At 49.4% G+C, this 21,936-nt stretch overlaps 1 protein-coding gene across 1 annotated transcript in view; it reads left to right on the top strand.

Moving 5' to 3' along the window:
* The window catches only part of MARCHF4 (membrane associated ring-CH-type finger 4), a gene marked incomplete at its 3' end in the record, with an annotated part of 99,947 nt that overhangs the window by 65,598 nt on the left and 12,413 nt on the right, over positions 1-21,936 (top strand). Inside the window, exons 2-3 of the mRNA XM_081243094.1 lie at positions 9,535-9,690; positions 15,107-15,299. Coding sequence (XP_081099220.1) covers positions 9,535-9,690; positions 15,107-15,299 — 349 coding nt within the window. The remainder of the gene's footprint in view (positions 1-9,534; positions 9,691-15,106; positions 15,300-21,936) is intronic.

Raw genomic sequence — 21,936 nt, 5'->3', positions numbered from 1 at the left:
AACCTTTGCTGGTAAGAACGTCCTCATGGTCATCTTTCTTTTTTTTTTTTTTTTTTTTTTGCAGTACGCGGGCATCTCACCGTTGTGGCCTCTCCCATTGCAGAGCACAGGCTCCGGACACGCAGGCTCAGTGGCCATGGCTCACGGGCCCAGCCACCTCGCGGCATGTGGGATCTTCCTGGACAGGGACACGAACCCGTGTCCCCTTCATCAGCAGGCGGACTCTCAACCGCTGAGCCACCAGGGAAGCCCGATAGGTCATCTTTCTTGATCCCGATTCCAGGGTACATTGTCCCGTCTGTGGAATCAAGAAATCACTGCCTGGGGTCCTGCAGGAAGAAGACACTGAAAGCTTCTAGGTTTTCCTTCTGTTCACTGGCCCCATCTGTGTTCCCCGTTTGTCTCCTCCCTCCCAGCTTTGTTCGCCCAACCCAGATCACAGCTGCACAAATAGTTGGTCGATATCATGGACCAGTTTGGTGGTGCCCATAAAGTTGGGAGGATATGTTATTGAGAAACCTTCCTGTTAGCTAGTCCCCCGGAACACGTGGAGTCCCAGGAGTGGTGCCAGGCAGTTCTCTGCTTTCCCTGTCAACTGTCATTCCTCATAGAGACTACCTAGGATGGGCACTGCGGAGTCTCGACTCTCCTTGGCGTTCCTCCCAGTGCTCCTCCACAATCTCAGTGAACTTTCCTATTCCTGTGCCCATTGCTCCCACTCCAATATGCACAGGTTCCACTCCACTCAAGACGGGAAATCCTAGGGGCTTCCCTGGTGGCGCAGTGGTTGAGAGTCCGCCTGCCGATGCAGGGGACACGGGTTCGTGCCCCAGTCCGGGAAAATCCCACATGCTGTGGAGTGGCTGGGCCCATGAGCCATGGCCGCTGAGCCTGCACATCCGGACCCTGTGCTCCACAACGGGAGAGGCCACAGCAGTGAGAGGCCCGTGTACCACAAAAAAAAAAAAAAAAAAAAAAAAATTGTCTCCTTTTTTTTTTTTTTTTTTTAAATTTGACTATGCCACGCTGCTGGCGGGATCTTAGTTCCCTAACCAGGGATTGAACCCGAGCCCTTAGCAGTGAAAGCACCGAGTCCTAACCACCTGACCGCCAGGGAACTCCCCCAAATCACTGACTCTTAATTTTGACTTAACAAGTGTCTCCCCCCGGCCAAGGGTGGGAGTGAGAGGGGGAGTTAGAACCACTCTAACCACCACATCAGTTAATACCCGGTGAACACTGCCTGGAATTGGGTTCGGAGGAGAGGGGCAAAGGGGAAAAGCATTTCTGCCGTTGCGTTCATACATGAACAGGGATTCAGCAAGGCCATCTCTCTTTGTCAGGGCTGGAAAGGTAAGGATCTGATGAACAAGGCTGCTGGGGGTGGGAGAAGGGATGGGAGGCAGGGGTCACGGGAGTGGGCAGAGATGCTGTGGGTGTGGGCAGCCCGATGGGCAGAATTGGTTTCAGAGCCTTACCCTGCCTTTCTCTCGAGCAAGTAACAACCTCTCTGAGTGGGTACCCTCATAGAGTAAAGCAGGAGAAATAATTATTAGCCTCATTCAGTTATTGAGGTAGTAGATGATATAATGTCTATAAAAGCACTTTGTTAGAACTGTGAGATGTTTATAACATGAGGATTATTAATAAGAAGGGAATCTTATTCAAAGGAGGGAGAAAGGAAGGAAAGAAATTGATCAGTGTTTGAAGTAGGTGAGAAGGTGGCCTTAGAGACAAGGAGATCAGCCATAACCTCTATTATAACCTTTTCCATATTCGCCTAGCATTTACTGAGACCTTATTGTGTGCCAGGCAGGGTGCTAAATATATTCTCTTACTACCCTCCTCCCCCAGTTTCACAGATGAGCCATTTTATTTTAATAGAAAGGACCCTCAGTGCTGCCAGGAATTCTACTTATTTCTCTAGTCTAATCACTCTTAAAACTCTCCCAGATGACTATTTTATGCCAGTTCTCAGAATTCCAACACCTCCAACACCTTCACTCTCAGTCCATGGCTTTGCTTAATCTAGAAAATGGAAGAAATAGAAAGGAAACTTGCCAAATCCATGGTTAATTCTCAGTTCTTATCCAACTGGACCCAACAGCAGCTTTTGACAGGGCTCCCTGTTTCCTGAAAGACTATGTCTTCTTCTTCGGCTTTTGGAACATCACATTCTCTTCTCAGCCCACTGACCCTCCCTCTCAGGTTCTTCTGGTTCTTTCTCATCTCCTAAGCTCCGACATCTTGGCATCCTCCAGGAAGCAGCCCTCGTATCCCTCCCTTTTCCCACCTGCACTTGTTCCTGGGCTCGTGGCTTTAAACACCATTTGTATGCCAGTGACTCTCAAATGTATATCTTGAGTCTGGACCTCTACCCTAAAGTCCAGACAAATATATCTTGCCATCCCAATTTCATGTCTTCACTTGGATATTTAACAGGCATCTCAAAATTGACACATCTCCAAATGAGCTCCCAGTCTACCCTCCAAAACCTGCCCCCCACCTCAGTCTTTCCCATCTCAGCTGAAGGCAACACTCCAGCCTTCTCACTGCTCAGAACTTCATCATCCTTGACTTTTCTCCTCTCATCCACCACACCCAATCCATCAGCAAATCTTAATATCTGTATCTTCAAAAATATACCCAGAAACTTCCTCGGAACTTCCATTGCTATCTTCAAAAATATATCCAGAAGTTTCTCAGAACTTCCATTGCTACCCTACTGGTCCAAAACACCATCACCGCTCGCCTGGATTACAGCCTCCTGGCTCCCTACTTGGCCCGTACTTCTTCCTGGTCTATTTTCAATACAGCAGCCAGAAGCATCCTGTCACACGTGGTCAGATCATGTCACTCTCCACTGCTCAAAACAAGCTCTTGATTTTCCATTTCCTTCACAAAAAATGCCAAGTCCTTAAAATGGCCCACAAGCCTTGTCTGACTTGTCCCCCATTCTTTTTTTTTATTTTATTTTTTTTTTGGTACACAGGCCTCTCACTGTTGTGGCCTCTCCTGTTGCAGAGCACAGGCTCTGGACACGCAGGCTCAGCGGCCGTGGCTCATGGGCCCAGCCGCTCCGCGGCATGTGGGATCTTCCCAGACCGGGGCATGAACCCGTGTCCCCTGCATCGGCAGGTGGACTCTCAACCACTGTGCCACCAGGGAAGCCCTTGTCCCCCATTCTTGATCCCCATTATATCTCTGACCTCATGTCCTAATCGCTGTCCTTCCATTCACTCTAGCCCAGACAGACCAGCCTCTTTTGTGTCCCTAGAACATGCTAGGTATGCTTCTGCCTCAGGGCCTTTGCACTTGATGTTCTCTCTGCTCAGCCCCATATACCTGCATGGCTTGCTCCTCATCATCCTCAGGTCTTCACTCAAATGTCCCCATTTTTAGAATTTCAACTTGTCCCCTCCCTGGTATTCCATTTTCCTTTTCCCTGCTTTTCTTTCTTTTTTTTTTTTTTAATTTATTTATTTATTTTTGGCTGTGTTGGGTCTTCGTTTCTGTGCGAGGGCTCTCTCTAGTTGCGGCAAGCGGGGGCCACTCTTCATCGCGGTGTGCGGGCTTCTCACTATCACGTCCTTTCCTGTTGCGGAGCACAGGCTCCAGACGCGCAGGCTCAGTAGTTGTGGCTCACGGGCCTAGTTGCTCCGCGGCATGTGGGATCCTCCCAGACCAGGGCTCGAACCCGTGTCCCCTGCACTAGCAGGCAGATTCTCAACCACTGCGCCACCAGGGAAGCCCTTCCCTGCTTATTTTTCTCCATAGCACATAACAACATCTCAGGTACTTATAGTTTACTTGTTTATCGTTTTAAAACATCTGTCCCTCTTGACTAGAGAATTTTGATTAGTAGCATTCACTGCTGTATCCCTGTCACCTAGAAAAGAACTTGGAACATACGAGATGTATATTTGATGAATAAACAAATGATTGAATGCGGCCCAGAGAGGTTAAGCAACTTGCCCAGAATCACACAGATTATAAGAGCCTGGCTATACCCGAATCTGTGTGGGATTATGGTCCAAGCTCTTAACCACCACGTTAGTCTCAATAAAGGGAAATGTCCCTAAACTGCACACCAAGGCTATTGTTTCCTTTGTTCTGATCTCCCAGAGATGCAAACTACAGCAGGACTGAGGCTGTCTTCGCTTCACTAGACTATTTTTTTCTTTCTGCTCAGTGGCAAGGATGCCTGGTGCCCATGTGGGTGGAAGGGGAAGTCTTTGGCTTACCTGCCACTGCCATGGCAACTAGGTAACCTAAGGACTCCAGAAGCAAGTCCTTTGAGATTGAGAGGGGAGAAAAATGGAAGCAAGGCAGAAATAAACAGAAAGACATCTGTGAATGGAGACACGACTGGAGTCTCGCGCCTGCAGCTTGCTGTGTTATTTGGCAGCAAGGAAAATCCATCCTGTTCTCTTCCCCACACACTAGCTCAGCCACCGCCAAGGGCTATGGATAACCTTGTCCTGCCTCTAGCATGACCCCACTTCACCCATCCAAGCGGCCTCCTGTTCAGCCTCCTCAGGGAAAGAGGGCCCCCAAACACTCTCAGTGATCCCTGGTGACACAGAGGACAGTCCTGGGCCAGAAGGGAGACCTGTGTTCCGACCCCTTCCCCACCTCATCAGGGTGGACTCTCTTAGGCATTTCTTTTATCTCAACCTCCCTCTAGGCTTAGTTGACCCTTTACTTAAGGCATGGCTCCCGTCTTACCTATTTGATTGTCAGAGCATAGATTAGAGTTGTAGTAGAAAAAACTATGAAACTAAAGTCCTTATGGAAAGGCGAGTTAGAATTGGAATATTTTCACAAGAGGACTTAATTGGGCCAGGCTCTGTGTCCAGCACTTTGCATGCATGATCTCACTCCATTCTTACAGACAGGCTCTGAGGAGGTAAGAGTTGCCTGCAACGGAAAGGTGAAGAAACAGAGCCTCACAGAGGTTAAGAGACTTGCCCAAGTTTGCACAGCCAGTAAGAGCTGAAGAGGCATTTAAACTTAAGGACTTGTTCTCCCAAAACCATGCTCTTCACCCGTCCCTTACACTGTGTCCCATGGGGGCCCGGGGATTAGAGAAGATCCATTTTTCTTGCCTTAGTCATTCCCAGGGTGATCTCTGGGCCCCAAAGCTCCAAGCTGTTCATTGAGGAAGTGTCTGATGCCCTTTGCATTTAATGAGCTGTTCTGTGCTGTGGAGTTTGCTGAACACAGCAGATGAGTCTGTAATAATCCTCCAGCCCAAAGGCTGAACCCTCAGGAGCTGGGCCAGAGGGGCCTGTCCTCTGCCTTACCCTGGTGTCTGTCCAGACAGTAAATGCACTTTTATTGTGCAACTATGACGTGCCCAGTCCTGTGGGTTATGCAGGAGCACCCCAAATCCCAGAGGAAACAACTGAAGGCTGATTAAGAGCCAAACTGTGGGTGATGACACAGGGAGAGAAGATGGGTCTGTAGCTGGCAGTCATGGGAGACTTGGCAGAAGGGCTGGAGCTGGACCACAAAAGAGACCCATGGGCACAGGTGCGGGACAGGAGGAACCCACGTGCAAGGGGGGCATGAGCAGAGTGTGGTGAGAAGTTCAGAGTCTGATGTCAGAAAGACCCGGCTTTACATTCTTGGCCATGCCACTGGTTGGCTGAGTGACCACATTTTTTAAAAAAAATAAATTTATTTATTTTATTTACTTATTTTTGGCTGTGTTGGCTCTTTTCTGCTGTGTGCAGGCTTTCTCTAGTTGCAGTGGGTGGGGGCTACTCTTCTTTGCAGTGTGCAGGCTTCTCATTGCGGTCAGTTTCTTTTGTTGCGGAGCACGGGCTCTAGGCGCGCAGGCTTCAGTAGTTGTGGCGCACGGGTTTAGTTGCTCCGCGGCATGTGGGATCTTCGCGGACCAGGACTCAAACTGGTGTCCCCTGCATCGGCAGGTAGATTCTTAACCACTGCGCCACCAGGGAAGTCCCTGGCTGAGTAACCTTGAGTTGGTCATTTAACCTTTTCAATAGGGGTCTCTGTTATACTGAGAGATGTTTATCACCTCAATTTCCACGTTCCACCATTTTAACTTTCAATAGAGTTTACTTCAAAGAACACCTTCCTTCAGTCTAACCTGAACCTGTCTGGCTATTGGCTCATTTCCATTTTTTCTTTCTTGAAGAAGCACAGGTTGACCAGTCAAAGCTGGTACAGTGTCCAGGTTCAGGCCTCTTAGAAGCCCTAAACACAAAAAAGATTATGGCCCTCCTCCCCAATGTACATAAAAATATGCTAAATCATAAAATTAAAAAACTTACGTGAATGCCAAGGTTAAAACAGCTTCTTTGCAGGTTCTTCTTTCTAAAATCCTGGATTGCTTCCTTCATCAAAGTTAAACTTTTCTAACATCTTTGGTGTCCTTGCTTTCTAATATTTGTGGCACCGAAAGCAAGTCCCTATCCTGCCTTTTGGGTTGACCGGTGTCAAGGGAAAGCATGGGGGACTGGAAGCTCCAGCGGAAACTGCATACCTTTGGCCTCTTGGCCTGTGGCCAGGCACTGGGACCAGGCCAGGTCATGCTGCCTCCTTCTCTAGATAACTGGGGGGCTCCAGTGATGGTCCCACATCCAGAGCCACGATGGAGAGCCCAGGTCTTGTTATCAGTTATGCCTGGCCAGCGGCTCTTCCTCCCTTGTCTCATGGCTGCCGTTTGGAAAGCAAGGAGAACAGCCTTTGCTGTTGCTTGGCACCGTTGCAGGGACCGGAAGTAATGTCTCTTACTTGATTGGCAATTTGACATGGCTGCTTAACAACCCGATTAATCAAACCCAGCTCATCCTTTAGAATTAACGAGCCTAAGAAATACTGCCATGAATAATGAGGGCTTTTGCCTCTCCCTCAGCACCTCTCCCCAACCTCCCCCTCCTATTTTTTTTCTCAGAACCACACAGCAGCTTCTCCATACCAAGGGCCTCAATGGCTGTGGTGAGTGCCCGGCAATGTGGGCATCTCCTGCCTGTTCTACGTCTCTCCCTGGAGCCACCGCCGCCCACCTGGAGCCAGAGGCTGGCCATGTGCTAGAGGAGCAAAACCTCTTATTCATCAAACAGCTGTGTGTTCACTGCACTGCTAAAGTTGGATGGAGTGTGGGATTTCCCTGGCGGTCCAGTGGTTAAGACTCTGTGCTTCCACTGCAGGGGGCGCAGGTTCGATCTCTGGTCGGGGAATTCAGACCCCACATGCCATGGGGCACGGCCACAAAAAAAAAAAGTGGGATGGATTGTCTAATTGTTTCAGGCACTGTACTAGGTGCTAAGGGTGCAAAGACGGATATAAGATATATATTGCTTCTAGTGACCCAGAGACACATGGGGAAGTGCTCTCACGACAGGTATAGGAAGGCTCCAGGCCTTCAGCCACAGTGAGAGGGCCTGTCAACACTGGAGGATCAGAGTAGGGAACCAGGGAGGACTTTATGGGGATGAGACACCCTGAGCATTTCTGCCACCATGTTCCTTCATTGTACATATATACAGGGAGTGCTGGGCACTGAGTGAGGTGCTGGGGTCCCAAGGTCAACAAGATGGACATGGTTCCCATTCTTATGGAGTGGGCAGCCTCATCCCCGTTCTTCAGGGCCAGGCAGGAAACCTGAACAGACCCCTGACTTATGTTTTCACTCACTCAAACACAAAGGTTGTTGAGGACCTGCTGAGAGTAGGCTAGGTGCTGGGGGAATGGGGTGCAAAGATGAATGACCCCCCCCATACCTGACTTCCAGGGCTCCTCTGGGAGGTAGACAGGCATAGGCAGAGAGCCTCATAAGGTTGTGCTGATAAGGCCCTCAGTGATCAAGGCATTGCACTCAACCTAGAGAAATCATGGATGATTCCCTGTAGGAGGTGGCTTTGGAACCATCATGAAGACAGAGAAGCAGTTTGACAGGTATACCAGGTGCCAAAGGACACTCTAGAACACATCCAGGCCAAGGGGCAGTCTTTGAATGACAGAAGTTAAAGTGAAAGGGAAAGATGATTCCAAGCATCTTAGGAGGAAATGGCTAGTTCTACAGTCTACAGCCAAGAGCATGATTAAATATACAAATGAAGCTCTGTAACTTATAGGTCAGGAGCTCCTGTGCCTGCTTATTCAAAGTTGGGAACAAGATGTGGTTTCCTGAATAGTGAAATCCCCAAACTAACAGACATGGCTTAAGTGGCCATATCTCAAATACATCAGTGTGGGGAGTAGGGAATGGGGCTGTGCATGGCAGTTCCTGGGTCCTTTGATAGGAGTGAGACAGAAGACATTTTCCCAAAATAGATGAGTTGGGGGAGGGAGGGCATAGGAAATAAGGAAGCGGGGGGCCATGGGATAGGTCAGAAGGAAGCACAGGTTGGGGAGTTGGGTGGGCCCCACTGCTAAAGTCCCTGAGAAGGTATATGAAGGCGTTGGGTGGACCCGAGTCAGCAAGAAGAAATGATAGACCCTGAGTGAGGAGGGAGAAAAAGAACACACAGGGGGAGAGAGGGGAAAGGGAGGGGAGAGGAGAGAAGAGGAGGCGGGGAGGGAGGCTCAAGGAGGCACTCTGGGGCCGCAGCATCAGGCCCAGCAGGAAGCAGACGCAGGCTTCAGTCGTGGTCACGTGACGTATGGTCACAGGGTGCTCCAGAGACTGAGCCCAGCTCTGCGGTCCACTCACAAGGGGCTTCAAATCCAGCCACCGTCTTTGCCTCCCTGCTTCGAGGCCTGCGCCAGGCTGGTCCCAGTCACTCCCAACCAGGCCCGAGGGACGTGTGCACAGGGCCCCAGGCCTTCAGAGAGGGCACCTGCCCAGCCTCCTAGGTCCCCGGGATTCAGGCCTGCCTGCTATGTTTTTGTCACTCTGGGACCAGGGGCGAGAGGCTTCACAGAGGGGAACTGGGTCTCTATGGGCTGTCCTTCAGAAGAGTGCAAAAGCTCAGGACCAGAGCTCCGGACTCAGGCAAAAGGATCCTTACAATATGTTGTATTCAAAACTTGGATTCGCTGTTGACATTTGACTATGGGGATATTTTACATTAAAAAGTGCCACCTAGATTCCCACATGTACAGCTGATAATGGCTGTCCCTTTAACTGGGGTCTGGGCCCTCCGATCTGTCCTAATCCCCACCAGCTGGCTTCTGTCACTTGTGTCACCTGTCTGATCCTGAGAGCATTTGAGTTTGAGACCCCTGGCTGAGCCTTTAAAGAGAAGTCTGACACCCCCTTTGGATGGCAGAGGGCTTCCACAGAAATCCCCCGACTCATTTCCACAGAAACCCTAGGACTTGGGCAGTACCTAGTAGGAGCGGGGGGCTCAGAATTGTTAGTTGACTTCACGGAAGCTGGGTATCTGGAGCCCAGGCCTTCCCCCTAGTGTCTGGGGCCTCCCAACTAAGCCTGTGGTCTGGCCTGCCCCGAGACGGGGAGGGCTGGGGGGCAAACCAGCACTCAGGCGGCCAGACCCCCAACGCCACCCCCAGACGGCGGGGCTCGGGCCTCACCACCCTCCGCCTCTCTCCCTGCAGGGGGAGCTGCTGAGCCCGTGCCGCTGCGACGGCTCGGTCAAGTGCACGCACCAGCCTTGCCTCATCAAGTGGATCAGCGAGCGGGGCTGCTGGAGCTGCGAGCTGTGCTACTACAAGTACCACGTCATCGCCATCAGCACAAAGAACCCTCTGCAGGTACAACCGGGGGCTGCCCGCTGGGATGCTGGGGCTCCGGCCCAGGGTTTCCCACACCCCCTGCTTTTCGGCGGGAGGACGACTTCACCTTAGAGTCTGGGTGGTTTGGAGAAAAAGAACAAGATGGGTCAGGTGGGCGAGACCGCGGATGGCAACCGGACAGGAGGGGGTGAAAGAATTTTTGTGTTTTCTCTTAAGCCTCAGCCAGAAGAGGAGAAAGGGATTGGGGCCAAGAGAGAGAAATAGATATAGAAGTAAAGAAATGTGGAGAATCAGATGGGAGAGAGAGAATAAGTGAGCTAATGGATGACTGAATGAATGGATGAAATCAGAAAGATAAGGAAAAGGAATAGGAAGAAAAGAGGGGAGGAAGGGAAGGAGAGAGGAAAAAACAAGAAAGACCAGAGGACAGACGAGTGCAGGAGGGGAAAAAGATAGGGTGGGAGGGTGAGGAGAAAGACAGTGATAAAGCTAAGGGCGGAAAAGAAGAAACAAAGAGAGAGGAGACTCAGTGGTACTTCCCAAACTTGAATGTGTCATTCACCTGGAATCTCGTCAAAACACAGGCTGTGATTCAGGCATGTGGGGTGGGGCCTGAGATCCTGTGTTTCTAACAAGCTATCGAATGATGCTGATGTTGCTGGTCCACAGACCATCCTTCCTGTGACAAGAGACTAGAGAAAAATGGAGACGAGACAGGAGAGGGAAGCAGAGGAAAAGAAAAGGGGGCAAGAAGGAAGAAAGACATGGGAGAGACTTTGAAGATTGTCCTGTGCAGGGCAAGGGCAGGAGGGCCAGGGCTCGGGTGGGCTCTGCGAAACAGATTCACACAGGGCTGGACCTGTCAGAACTAAGGGTTCCCCCACGGTCCTCCCCGACCCCTCCCGCCCTGCCCCGATACATCCATCACCCCCAAGGAGCTGGCAGGTCCTGCACTATGTCGTAAATCCTCCAAATCACACAGCTCCCCCTGCAAGGCACACAGAGAGAGAGAGCGCTTTGCTTCTGAAAATACCTCCACAAACGCACGGTCAGCCAGTTAAGCTGCCACGTAATCAATTAACCAGCACGCTAGTGAGGGTGGGAACTCAGCAGCTGGGCACCGTTGTCTCTCTCCTCCTCTCCGAGGGGGTGGGAGAGAGTCCATCCTGCAGCCCCAGGAGGGCGAGTGCTCTGGGGGTGAGGGTGGCTATGGGATCTTTGCATGAACAGCAGCTGGAAACACCTGGAGTTGCAGTGTCCGCACGTGCAGGCCAGCGGGGAGGCTTATTTCTGGAAGGAGGCATTAGAGCCCCCAGGCACCTCAGCCATCCCAATAGTGTACCAAGGGGTCAGAATAAGAAGCGCTTCTCCCTGCGCTGGTTCCATCTTTAGCCATTCATTCCGAAATCTTGAAGTGTTCTTAAAATAGCAGTGCCGTGAGGCAGCTGACTCCACGCCCTGGAGTGCCTTAACTCTTCCCTTCCTTCTCAGCTGATTCAAACCTTGGAAAAGGGTCAGCGTCCAAACCCACAAGCCGACCGCCAAGTGCCCCCTTGGCTCCGCCCTTGGCTCATAAACAGGAATCAGCCCTCCGACACAAAAAAATGAAGAACCATTTAGGGATAACTTTTTTTTCTGGGGATAAAGAAAAGAAAAGGTCATTCTAATCTCATAAGTGCAGTAAGCAGATGGCAGTATTGACAAATTTGATCTATGGCTTTATTCTTAAGTTACTACCGTGTCTTTAACTGTGAGTTTTTAGTCACTAGAGACTCTCTGATTCTGTTACTTCTGGATAGTGAGTGGACCATTGCATTCAGTGGTGTGTGCTCAGTAAATGCCATTTCACTTTTCCAGATAGTACCAGAAGAAGGATAGAGTCTGGACTGGCAGCAGTGTTGTGTGATTGTGGCCCAGATTGTCCCAATTGCATGTCCTGGGCTTGGGCTCCGCCAAGTGTGAGACGGCTGCTTGCTCAGCCATGGTGGGGCAACTTCTGCTCTCCCAGGCGGGCCTGACCATCTGTGGTACAGGATGGAGCAGGCAGGCCCTACCACGAGCGAGCGGAGCAATAGATGGGGTGCCGGAGCTACCTCTGCCGTCAGAGTAGGAAAGTTTCTTCCAGGTCCCAGGTCTCTCACCTCTTGGTTCATGCCCCATACCATGCTGTGAGAAACAGTGGACAAGACAGCACGTTATTTCAGTGACCCTCGGCAAGCTCTGTTTCTAGAAAGATCCCCTTGAGAAGGGAGGCACGTCAGGGTGGCGTTGTGGTCTCAAGGTTCTGTGGCTGCTTCTCATCCTCTTTGCTACACCTGAACTGCAATCCTATTAATGAACATTTAGTTAGTGCTAACTGGGGACCAGTCACTGTTCTAGGTATTCCCATGCATCATCACATTTAATACTGAAAACAACCCAATGTACTATTATTATTCCCAGTTTACAGATGAGACAGTAGAGGCACAGAGGGGTCAGCAGTCTGTCCAAGGTCACCCTGGTGGAGCAGGGTTACATCCAAGGGGTCTGACTTCTGAGGGTGGCCCTTAACCTCTACCCTGCAGTGCCCAGCACGGAGTTTGCTAACTACAGTTATAAGTAGGCCCACCTTGACATGCATAGCTGTACTTTTGCTGAAACATAATGAAGAACAAAAATGATGGCAGCACGTACCCTTCAGAGCACTGATTAATTTCACTTAACCATTGCAATACTCTAGAAAGCAGGAGGGACCAACTATCTCCACTTTTTGGAAGTCTTGATGATTTTTTTTAATATTTTTTTTTGTAAATTTATTTATTTATTTATTTACTTTAGGCTGCATTGGGTCTTTATTGCTGCGTGGGCTTTCTCTAGTTGTGGCGAGCCGGGGCCCCTCCTCATTGTGGTGCGCGGGCTTCTCATTGCGGTGGCTTCTCTTGTTGCGGAGCACAGGCCCTAGGTGCACGGGCTTCAGCCATTGCAGCACACGGGCTCAGCAGCTGTGGCTCGTGGGCTCCAGAGCACAGGCTCAGTAGTTGTGGTGCATGGGCTTAGTTGCTCTACGGCATGTAGGATCTTCCTGGACCAGGGCTCGAACCCATGTTCCCTGCATTGGCAGGCGGATTCCCAACCACTGCACCACCAGGGAAGTCCCTTGATTTATTGACTTCTCCTAGGTCACAGTCCACAAGTTGGAGAAGAGCTGGGCTAGGATTGGGTCTCCTGGCCCTTGCTCATTTTCCCTTCCTGTTATAAGGAAGGAATCATCCCGTCTTCATGTGCTTTCCTCTTTGTCTCTCCATTTGCTGCACAGCAGGGCACGGAGAAGTCTCAGGACACTGCGATCAGGATCTCGCTGGGGACAAAGCTCTGGGGGTCTGGCGGTGGCACAGCCTGGTGCCTCTGGAGCCCTTCTCCCCTTCCCAGCCTCCCTGGGAGACTGCAGAGCTCTCCTGTCCTCTGCTTTCTCCTTGCAGCTCTGTGGAGCCTCCCATCGGACAGACAGGAGGAGAGCCTTGTGCATATCACCGCCTCCTGTTCTTTCTTCTTCCTGCTTCAAATTGTAGTCGGGAGCGCTGTTTAGTTTCCTCGGGTGGCTTAGGGGCTGGTAGGAAGGGGCTTTAGGGATTAAGGGGAGCTTCCTGTGCCTCTCCATTTGGGGTTTGTGAAATCTGGAGCAGAAAGGGAGGGTATTGATGTCACAGTGGTGGAAACAAAAAGCTCAGTCAGGAGGCAGGCTCTGGACGAAGCATTTGTCATCTAAGAGGGAAGCCTGTCGGATCAGGCCATCTTCTGGAAAATGCCTTTGTTATGTGTAACCCTAGGCTGGAGAGTGGAAAATGTAAGGGCCCAATTACCTGTGATGGGATGCGATCTGTATAATTAAGTGCAAAGGCTAATGTCCTACATCTAGACTAGCAAGCAAAATGTTTTCCAGTAGTTACAGTTCCTTAGGGGCCTCTGGTCAGTCCTGGCTGGAGCCAGAATCAGTGCTTCCATCCAGGCCATTTAATGTGCAGGGAGGGCTCACTGTTGGCAGAAGGAAGGTTGTCCGCCTTTCCTTGAGAGTTCTGAAATGCCTCCTGAAATGCCTCCTGAAATGCCTTCTGGGGATGCTCTCTGCAGGGCATTATGCAAACTGCTACAATCAGAAGATAGTCCTTCCCTCCACCTTCCCAAACCAGATCCTGTCACTCCCCTTCTTAAAACTGTTCAAGAGCATCATGTTTACTCTTATGATAAAGTCAAAAATCTGTGCATGTTCTTCAAGCTCCCACGTGGTCTTCCCTTCTTACTTTCCCAGTCGTCTCACCCCATACTCCCTGCTCTCTGCTCTGCCCTCTCTGGTCTTCTTCCAGGTTTTCATGTTCACCATGCTTTCTTCTGTCACAGGGCCTTTGCACATGCTCTTCCCTCTGCTGGAGCATGCTTCCCTCCTCTCTTTGCCCAGTAAATTCCCAGTCAACTCATTGCTTCCTCTGGGAAGTGAAACCCCCTATCGTAGGCTCTCACATGCCACGTACCTCCCTTTCTTACTCCAGATGGATTGCTGTAGTAAATAATTATTTGGTTGTCTGTGTTCCCTAGATGAAAAGCCCCGTGAAAGCAGAAGTCTTGTATGATTTTGCTTACTGGTTTGTCTTCAGCACCAAGCAGGATGCCTGGCACACAGAGAATACCCAGTACATATTTGCTGAGCAAGAGCATGAACAAATTCCAAACTAAAATCCAACTCATGGCTCATCTAGGCCTATGCTACCTGGACCAGCCATAGACTCATAGAATTTTGGAGTGGAAACCCACCCACACCCTAGCCTTCAACCCATCCATCAATACTGCTATTAGCATAGTGCTTTTTTTCTGTTTAAAAAAACCCTGAAATCTCAGTGTTCATATACGGTCAGTAAATTATACTGTTTTTCTTACCTCTCCCCCACATCCTGTGTCCTCTCTTTGTCTGTTGAATTGGTAATCTCTAGCATGTATATTAAATGACATGCCCAGTGTTGTAGAAAACAAGTGAAAAAAAGAAGAAAAAAAAAGGCCTGTGCCCTCTCAGCACCTGTTAGTGAGAAAATAATGTGTTGCTCAGAAAAGAATATTCTGGGGGCCCGGAACACCACCTACACTCTGCATTTCCACTTTTATTTCCCATTTTTCTGTCTGTATCCTCATCAACCACAAAGGCCTTCCTTCCCAGCCATGCCCGCCCAGACCCCCCTCCCTGTAATGACTTCTGATCATTTAGTGTGATACAGGTTTCCTCCACATCAAAAGCACAGTGTCAGCCTCAGAAACTTGAAAAAATAGCTATCGCATTATAAGTTGGAAAGCCCAGGTTTAAATCCAGAGGCAAGAGCTTGGGGCAGCAGAAGGAGGACAGATGGGAATGGGATGGACATGGGGTAAGGGCATCCAAGCAACCGCTAACCCCCCGTTCTCTTCTCTGCAGTGGCAGGCCATCTCTCTGACAGTCATTGAGAAGGTTCAGATTGCAGCTGCCATCCTGGGTTCCCTTTTCCTCATCGCCAGTATCTCTTGGCTCATCTGGTCGACCTTCAGCCCCTCAGCAAAATGGCAGCGCCAAGACCTCCTCTTCCAGATCTGCTACGGAATGTATGGATTCATGGATGTGGTGTGCATAGGTGGGTCTGGGGCTGGTCTCTACCAGAAATGGGGAGCTGCATACTGATGAATTAGACATATCCCTCAGGGTCCTTCCCTCTTGAAGGTCAAAGCAGAGATGGCACCAGGCTTGAGACCTATGAGCTCAGGAGGGGCCAGTGGCTTAGATTTGAGGGGTGACTAGAGAGTAGGAGGAAGCAGAGTAAAGGAAGAAGATCTGGGTCTTTCCCAAGCAAATCTGCCCTTCCCAGTTGAAGATAAGAATAAGGAACCTCATCCTAAAAATATCTGAGAAAAGTAGCTTGGTCAGTCTACCTGCCTCAAGCAAGTTGTGGAAGGCCTCTTATCTGTTGTGTGCACCACCGTTGCCAAGTCATGACAAAGGATGCCTATACATTTAATTCCGTTCTCTTCACAGCAAAATGCCCAGAAACTGCCATGATGATACCTGCTCCCTTTTTTCCCAGCTTTCTTTTTCTTTTTAGAACCTGATACATAACATTCATTGAGTACTTACTATGTGACACGCATACTGATGGGTGTTTAGAGACAGTGTCCCCATTTAATCTTTTTTTTTTTACATCTTTATTGGAGTATAATTGCTCTACAATGGTGTGTTAGTTTCTGCTTTATAACAAAGTGAATCAGTTATACACATACATATGTTCCCATATCTCCTCCCTCTTGCATCTCCCTCCTACCCTCCCTATCCCACCCCTCTAGGTGGTCACAAAGCACTGAGCTCATCTCCCTGTGCTATGCAGCTGCTTCCCACTAGCTATCTATTTTACGTTTGGTAGTGAATATATATGTCCATGCCTCTCTCTCACTTTATCACAGCTTACCCTTCCCCCTCCCCATATCCTCAAGTCCATTCTCTAGTAGGTCTGTGTCTTTATTCCTGTCTTACCCCTAGGTTCTTCATGACATTTTTTTTCTTAAATTCCATATATATATGTTAGCATATGGTATTTGTCTTTCTCTTTCTGACTTACTTCACTCTGTGTGACAGACTCTAGGTCTATCCACCTCATTACAAATAGCTCAATTTCGTTTCTTTTTATGGCTGAGTAATATTCCATTGTATATATATGTGCCACATCTTCTTTATCCATTCATCCGATGAGGGACACTTAGGTTGTTTCCATCTCCGGGCTATTGTAAATAGAGCTGCAATGAACATTTTGGTACATGACTCTTTTTGAATTATGGTTTTCTCAGGGTATATGCCCAATAATGGGATTGCCCGGTTTTCTTTAAGCCTATTAATGCCCAAGCTTTCTCTAGCCTGTGGTTTGCAAAGTGTATATAGTTCTGGGGTTCCATACACAACTTCAGGAGCCACTTTTAGGAGTGGAGAATGAAATGCTATACAGACAGGCTCTGAAATTTTACCCCTGCTTCACCCTGAGCTTCTGCACTTTCATCTGTTTATATATGTGTCTGTTCCAGGTAAGGTTTTGTTTTAAAACCTTCAGTGTTTTAGCAAAAGGTTGGAAACCCACCACTGCCGTTATTGCTTGTTCCCTTACACCATTCCCAAATGTACGTTCCCTCCTCTTCCATTATGTTACCTTGGTTGGTGGAGGGCTCTCTGTTTTTCCCAACAGATGACTGTGGCTGTCAACTGTGAAGTCTTCATCCAAGTGACTGAGGAGGTGGGGAATGACCCCAGTTTTCTCTGAGTGAATGAAGCATGCTCAAGCCCTGGTCATACACCCCAACCTGGACCTCTCAGGTTACCCCCTAGGCTGCAGCGCTGAGAGTACCAGAGTTCCACAACTGTCCTCGCCGCACACCAGCTTGTGTATTATGTCAAATATGCTACACTACTCCGTAGGCAAGAAAACATCTATTAGCTAGAATTGGGCTGAGAGGGTGTTCATTTTCTTTGGGGTCCTTTAATACTGGGAATCAGAGAGGCCTGGAGAATTGCATACTGATTACAGCAGCTAGAGACCAGTGATGATGGAACTTGTAAACTTGTCTAAGTGTCTTGCTGCCTCTCCCTGCTGGCTTAACCGGTAACTCCACCCTAAGTTCAAGAGCCTTTTTTTTTTTTTTTTAACAACTTTATTGGAGTATAATTGCTTCACAATGGTGTGTTAGTTTCTGCCCCATAACAAAGTGAATCAGTTATACATATACATATGTTCCCATATCTCTTCCCTCTTGCCTCTCCCTCCCTCCCACCCTCCCTATCCCAACCCTCCAGGCGGTCACAAAGCACCGATCTGATCTCCCTGTGCTATGTGGCTGCTTCCCACTAGCTATCTACCTTACGTTTCGTAGTGTATATATGTCCATGCCTCTCTCTCTCTCTCTCTCTCTCTCTCTCTCTCTCGCTTTGTCACAACTTACCCTTCCCCCTTAATCACGGCCCATAGGCAGTGAAAGAAACAGACCGCCCAGGCTTGGAGGCCTATGGAAGAGAGAGGACTGTGGATGGGGAGGAATTTGACTTTGAGGCATTCTAATTTAGTTCCCTCTCCTACCAGACTCCTTTCCTAGTCCTGCTGAGGCACAGGCTGTTGATGCCAAAACCCAGGTGTGTTTCCATATGGAGGTGTGTGGCGCTGGCATGGAGGCGGAAGCAGTGGAAGCCTTCCTGTAGGGGCCCTTCATTCTCCTTCAGGCAGGCTTTTGATCAGTCCCTGGTGTGCGCATCTGTGAGACATGCTTTCCTGTCACGTGGTGTATGGATCAGCTTTGGCTGCAGTAACAAACAACTCCAAAATCGCACTGCCTCACAACAAGCGTTTATGTCCCATTCATGGGTCTGCAAGATGGCTTGGTTCTGCTGGGCTTGGCTGGACTTAGCTTCTGACTGTGTATTGGGTTCAGGCCTTCTCCTCATGTTGGGGCCCAGGCTAATGGAGCAGGGACTACTGGGATGTATTCTTCTAGCCAAGCGCAGGAGCACAGGAGTATGGGTGGAAACTTGCAGTGCTTCTCAAAGCTTCTGCTCAGTAATGGCACCCTGTCCATTCTGCCCACAGCCCCTGGGCCAGTGAAGTCACCAGTAAGCTCCTCTCCTGGAGGGAGCATGGGTGAGAGAGAGAAGCATAAATACCATCTCCCAGTCAGGGGTCCCTAGATTTGAAAACGGAGAGAACGGGACATAGAAGAGAATTGGTCATGTGATCGACCAGTGCAACTCCCTTGTTTGGAAGTTGAGAGAACAGGGGCCCAGAGAAGAGAAATAATCTTCTCAAGATTGCTCAGCTGGGATTAGAAGCAAGATCTCCTAGCTGGCGGTCTAAGGCTCTTTCCATTATCCTCGCATCAGATACCAGGAATCCTGCAGAGTCACTTATGGAGTACCTACAGATGCCACCTATGACTTTGAGGGCACCTTGGCCCACTTACAGGAGGGGCCTTCACCGCAGGCCTGCTCCCTGGGGCTCTGAGCCACCCAGCACCCCTACTCAGGCCTGCCTAGTGCTCATGGGGTCTCCCCTGAGGAGGGGTCCTCAGCTCCATCTCCTCTGTCTCTTCCTGGCCCCTCTATCTACCTGCCTCCCCCCGGCCCACTTTTCTCTCTCTTCTTGTGTACACGTAGCACTCAGTCACTCCATTTACGGGAGAAGCAGAGTGAGCCATATACTGAGAGTTTTCACATTATTGTCCTTCCTTCCAAGCTTTCAGGAGAACATCATTTCCCAGGTGTACAGCCACACCATGAACTATCCATTCTGCTCTGGCAGCCAGTGACTGCTTGGAGACAGCTATCGGATGGAAGGGGAATGCATAGGGACCCTAATTGCTTTCGGTGCCGTCCAGAAGTGGTCAGATATATTTATATTTAGACTATCTCACCTTTAAAAAGTTCGGACTGCTCTATTATTTTATTGATTCTAACTGGAGCTAATTCTGTTTCAGAAGCGTGTCCCCAGGGGCAATGATTATTCCTCCCATTTTTCAGATGGTGAAACTCTGAGACTGAAGAATTTGTCTTAGGTTAATTCAGGCAGCACGGTAGGGCTCTCAGTTCAGGGTGTTTTTTGTTTGTTTGTTTGTTTGTTTTAGGAAATGCTGTCCATAGGAGAAAATGCTGGGAGACAAAGTTAAAAAGGGAGTAATATGTGATCTAGTTAAGAGAGTTGGAGGTGACGGGCAGGAGCTGGAATGCACACATTCTTGTGGTGGTTGTGATGATGATGATGATTTTGATGATGATGATGATGATCAAGAGTGATGATGGTGGTTGTAAGGGTGAAGTTCAAGTACCAGACACTTCTCCTCTGCCATGTTCTGGTCAGTTGCAGTGGGTTGGGGGGGAAACACACAGCACTGCAAAAGTGGGTATAAGGCCCGCGTACCGCAAAAAAAAAAAAAAAAGTGGGTGTAACACTATCAGCTTTTAAGGGCTCTCTGGAAGGGAAAATCAGGTGGAGCCTCTTTATTTTTAGGCTTAACTAGACATTCAGATGCACGGAACTACAAGAGAGCATGTTTGGCACCAGATTCCCTTAGAGGAATGCAGGACAGGACCCACAGCCTCCATAAGGCAGGTCCAGCTTACCTCTGCAGGCGAGTCCTCACCACACTCCCTATCCTAGTCTAGGGCTAGTCTCTCAGCCCCTAAATGATAGTTCAGAAACAAGGAGATGAAATCCACAACAGTGGGTCCATCTTGGCCTAGTTTCCAGGGTCTCCGCAAAAGTCACACTTATTCACCAGAGTCACTGGACTCAGAAAGCCCAATGCTACAGCCTCCCAGCAGTATTCACGGTAAAGCACCCACCCGTCAGGGGTCACCTCCAACTGAGGCAATGTTATAACCCAGCTGACGCTCCACCTTCATCAGATTTTCAGGGGAAACAAACCAGAATGCCAACCCAGGGTCCAGTCTGTTCCTCTAGAAGGAGAGTGTGCCATAATTTCTCTCCTACACCTCCTGCCTCCATTCATGAATCTGGACTTCTGGCCTGATTCACTGAACCAATGGGAGGCAGGGAAGCTAGAACAGGGACAGAGACCAGGTTGGGCCAATCAGGAGGAGGCACGATGTGGTCCTCTTACTGCACAAAGATGGAAACCACAGAGAGCCACAGGGGGGCACCTACAGACTTTTGAGGCAGTCACCAGTTTTAAAACTCAATCATTTAGCTCACTTCCACTGGAAAAGAAGAAACTTTCCTTCCAGAAGTCCTGGGAGAGTGGAAGAAGATGATATGAAAAGGTGGGCAGAGGAAGAGCGGGATCCTCACCAGAGACTGGGTGGAAGTGGAAATGAGGGAGGTGGGTGTTTTCAAGAGATGTTGACTGAAAGAATCCATATCCATAGACCCTAGCTGCTTGGATAGATGGAGCAATTTAGTACCTGGATAGAAATTTTATCCTCGGGAGAAAGGAAAATGAGTCTAGCCCCATGTTAACTCAAGAGGTGGAGTAAGAAAGGAATAAGACCGTTTGTTAAAATAATTCTTTGAGGGCTTCCCTGGTAGTGCAGTGGTTGAGAGTCCACCTGCCGATGCAGGGGACACGGGTTCGTGCCCCGGTCCGGGAAGATCCCACATGCCGCGGAGCGGCTGGGCCCGTGAGCCATGGCTGCTGAGCCTGCGCGTCCGGAGCCTGTGCTCCACAACGGGAGAGGCCACAGCAGTGAGAGCCCCGTGTACTGCAAAAAAAAAAAAAAATTCTTTGAACTTTCTCTACTATTCAGACACCTTGGTCTATCCCCTAAACTGTTAAATGGCCTCAGATAGTATAAATCTAAGTAAACATAACATAGAGGTTTAATTAATCCTTAAAAATGTATTTAGCTTTTCTATCAGAGTGGTGTGCTAAGGGAAAGTTAGTGAGAGTGGGAGAGGCACATGAGGAGAAACTCCACTGAGCACCAACACCAACTCAGCAGATATTCTCTGCCATGAAGCTAAGAGGACGCAGAGTCTGGGACATGGTCAGCTTGCTGCTTGTGAAGCTACGTCAGCCCCATCCGCGGCTGTGTCCACCTGGCTGGCCTCCAGGTCAATCAGTGAAAGCAATGACTTTCAGACAATGGCCTTTGGTTCTCACCAAAGGATTTTGCCTGAAATGGTTGCCAGAAAGGTCTGGATCCTGTGTTTGATGCAGCATGGGTCTAGGGTTGTGGACAATGTCTCTGGACTTGGTCATATCAGAGGGTTGTATATTCTGGGATACGGGCTGCCTCTACAGATTAAGCATCTCTTGGCTTACAGTCCTAACTCCCTAGACCAATGTATGCCACTGTGAAAGCCAGATGTAAGTTGCTGTAGACAGAACAAACCACCAAACCCCTGCAACAGAGAGGAACTGAGAAAGGGGCCAACAACCCTAAAAGATAAGCAGGGTAAGTATTATCCATATTTAACAAGTGAGAATAGGTTTAAAGCAGTTGGGCTCCAGGTCACATAACTAAGCAGATGGCAGAGCTGAGGACTGGACCACAAACTTCTGGCTCCAATTCCTGGGCACTTTTTACTGCCTATTTCATCTCTGATTGCTCTGTGAAATTGCAGATGCAGGGCTTGGATGAGGAGGCAGGTTGAGAGGAAATTGGTCCAGTAATACCTTGACCCATAGAGTAATGGCTGGTAACAATAAGAAGTTCAGGGCTTCCCTGGTGGCGCAGTGGTTGGGAGTCCGCCTGCCGATGCAGGGGACGCGGGTTCGTGCCCCGGTCCGGGA

Source organism: Mesoplodon bidens (genome assembly GCF_964165515.1).
Source record: "Mesoplodon bidens genome assembly, chromosome: 8".
Classification (NCBI taxonomy): domain Eukaryota; kingdom Metazoa; phylum Chordata; class Mammalia; order Artiodactyla; family Ziphiidae; genus Mesoplodon; species Mesoplodon bidens.
This window is presented reverse-complemented; position numbering and strand designations above follow the sequence as displayed.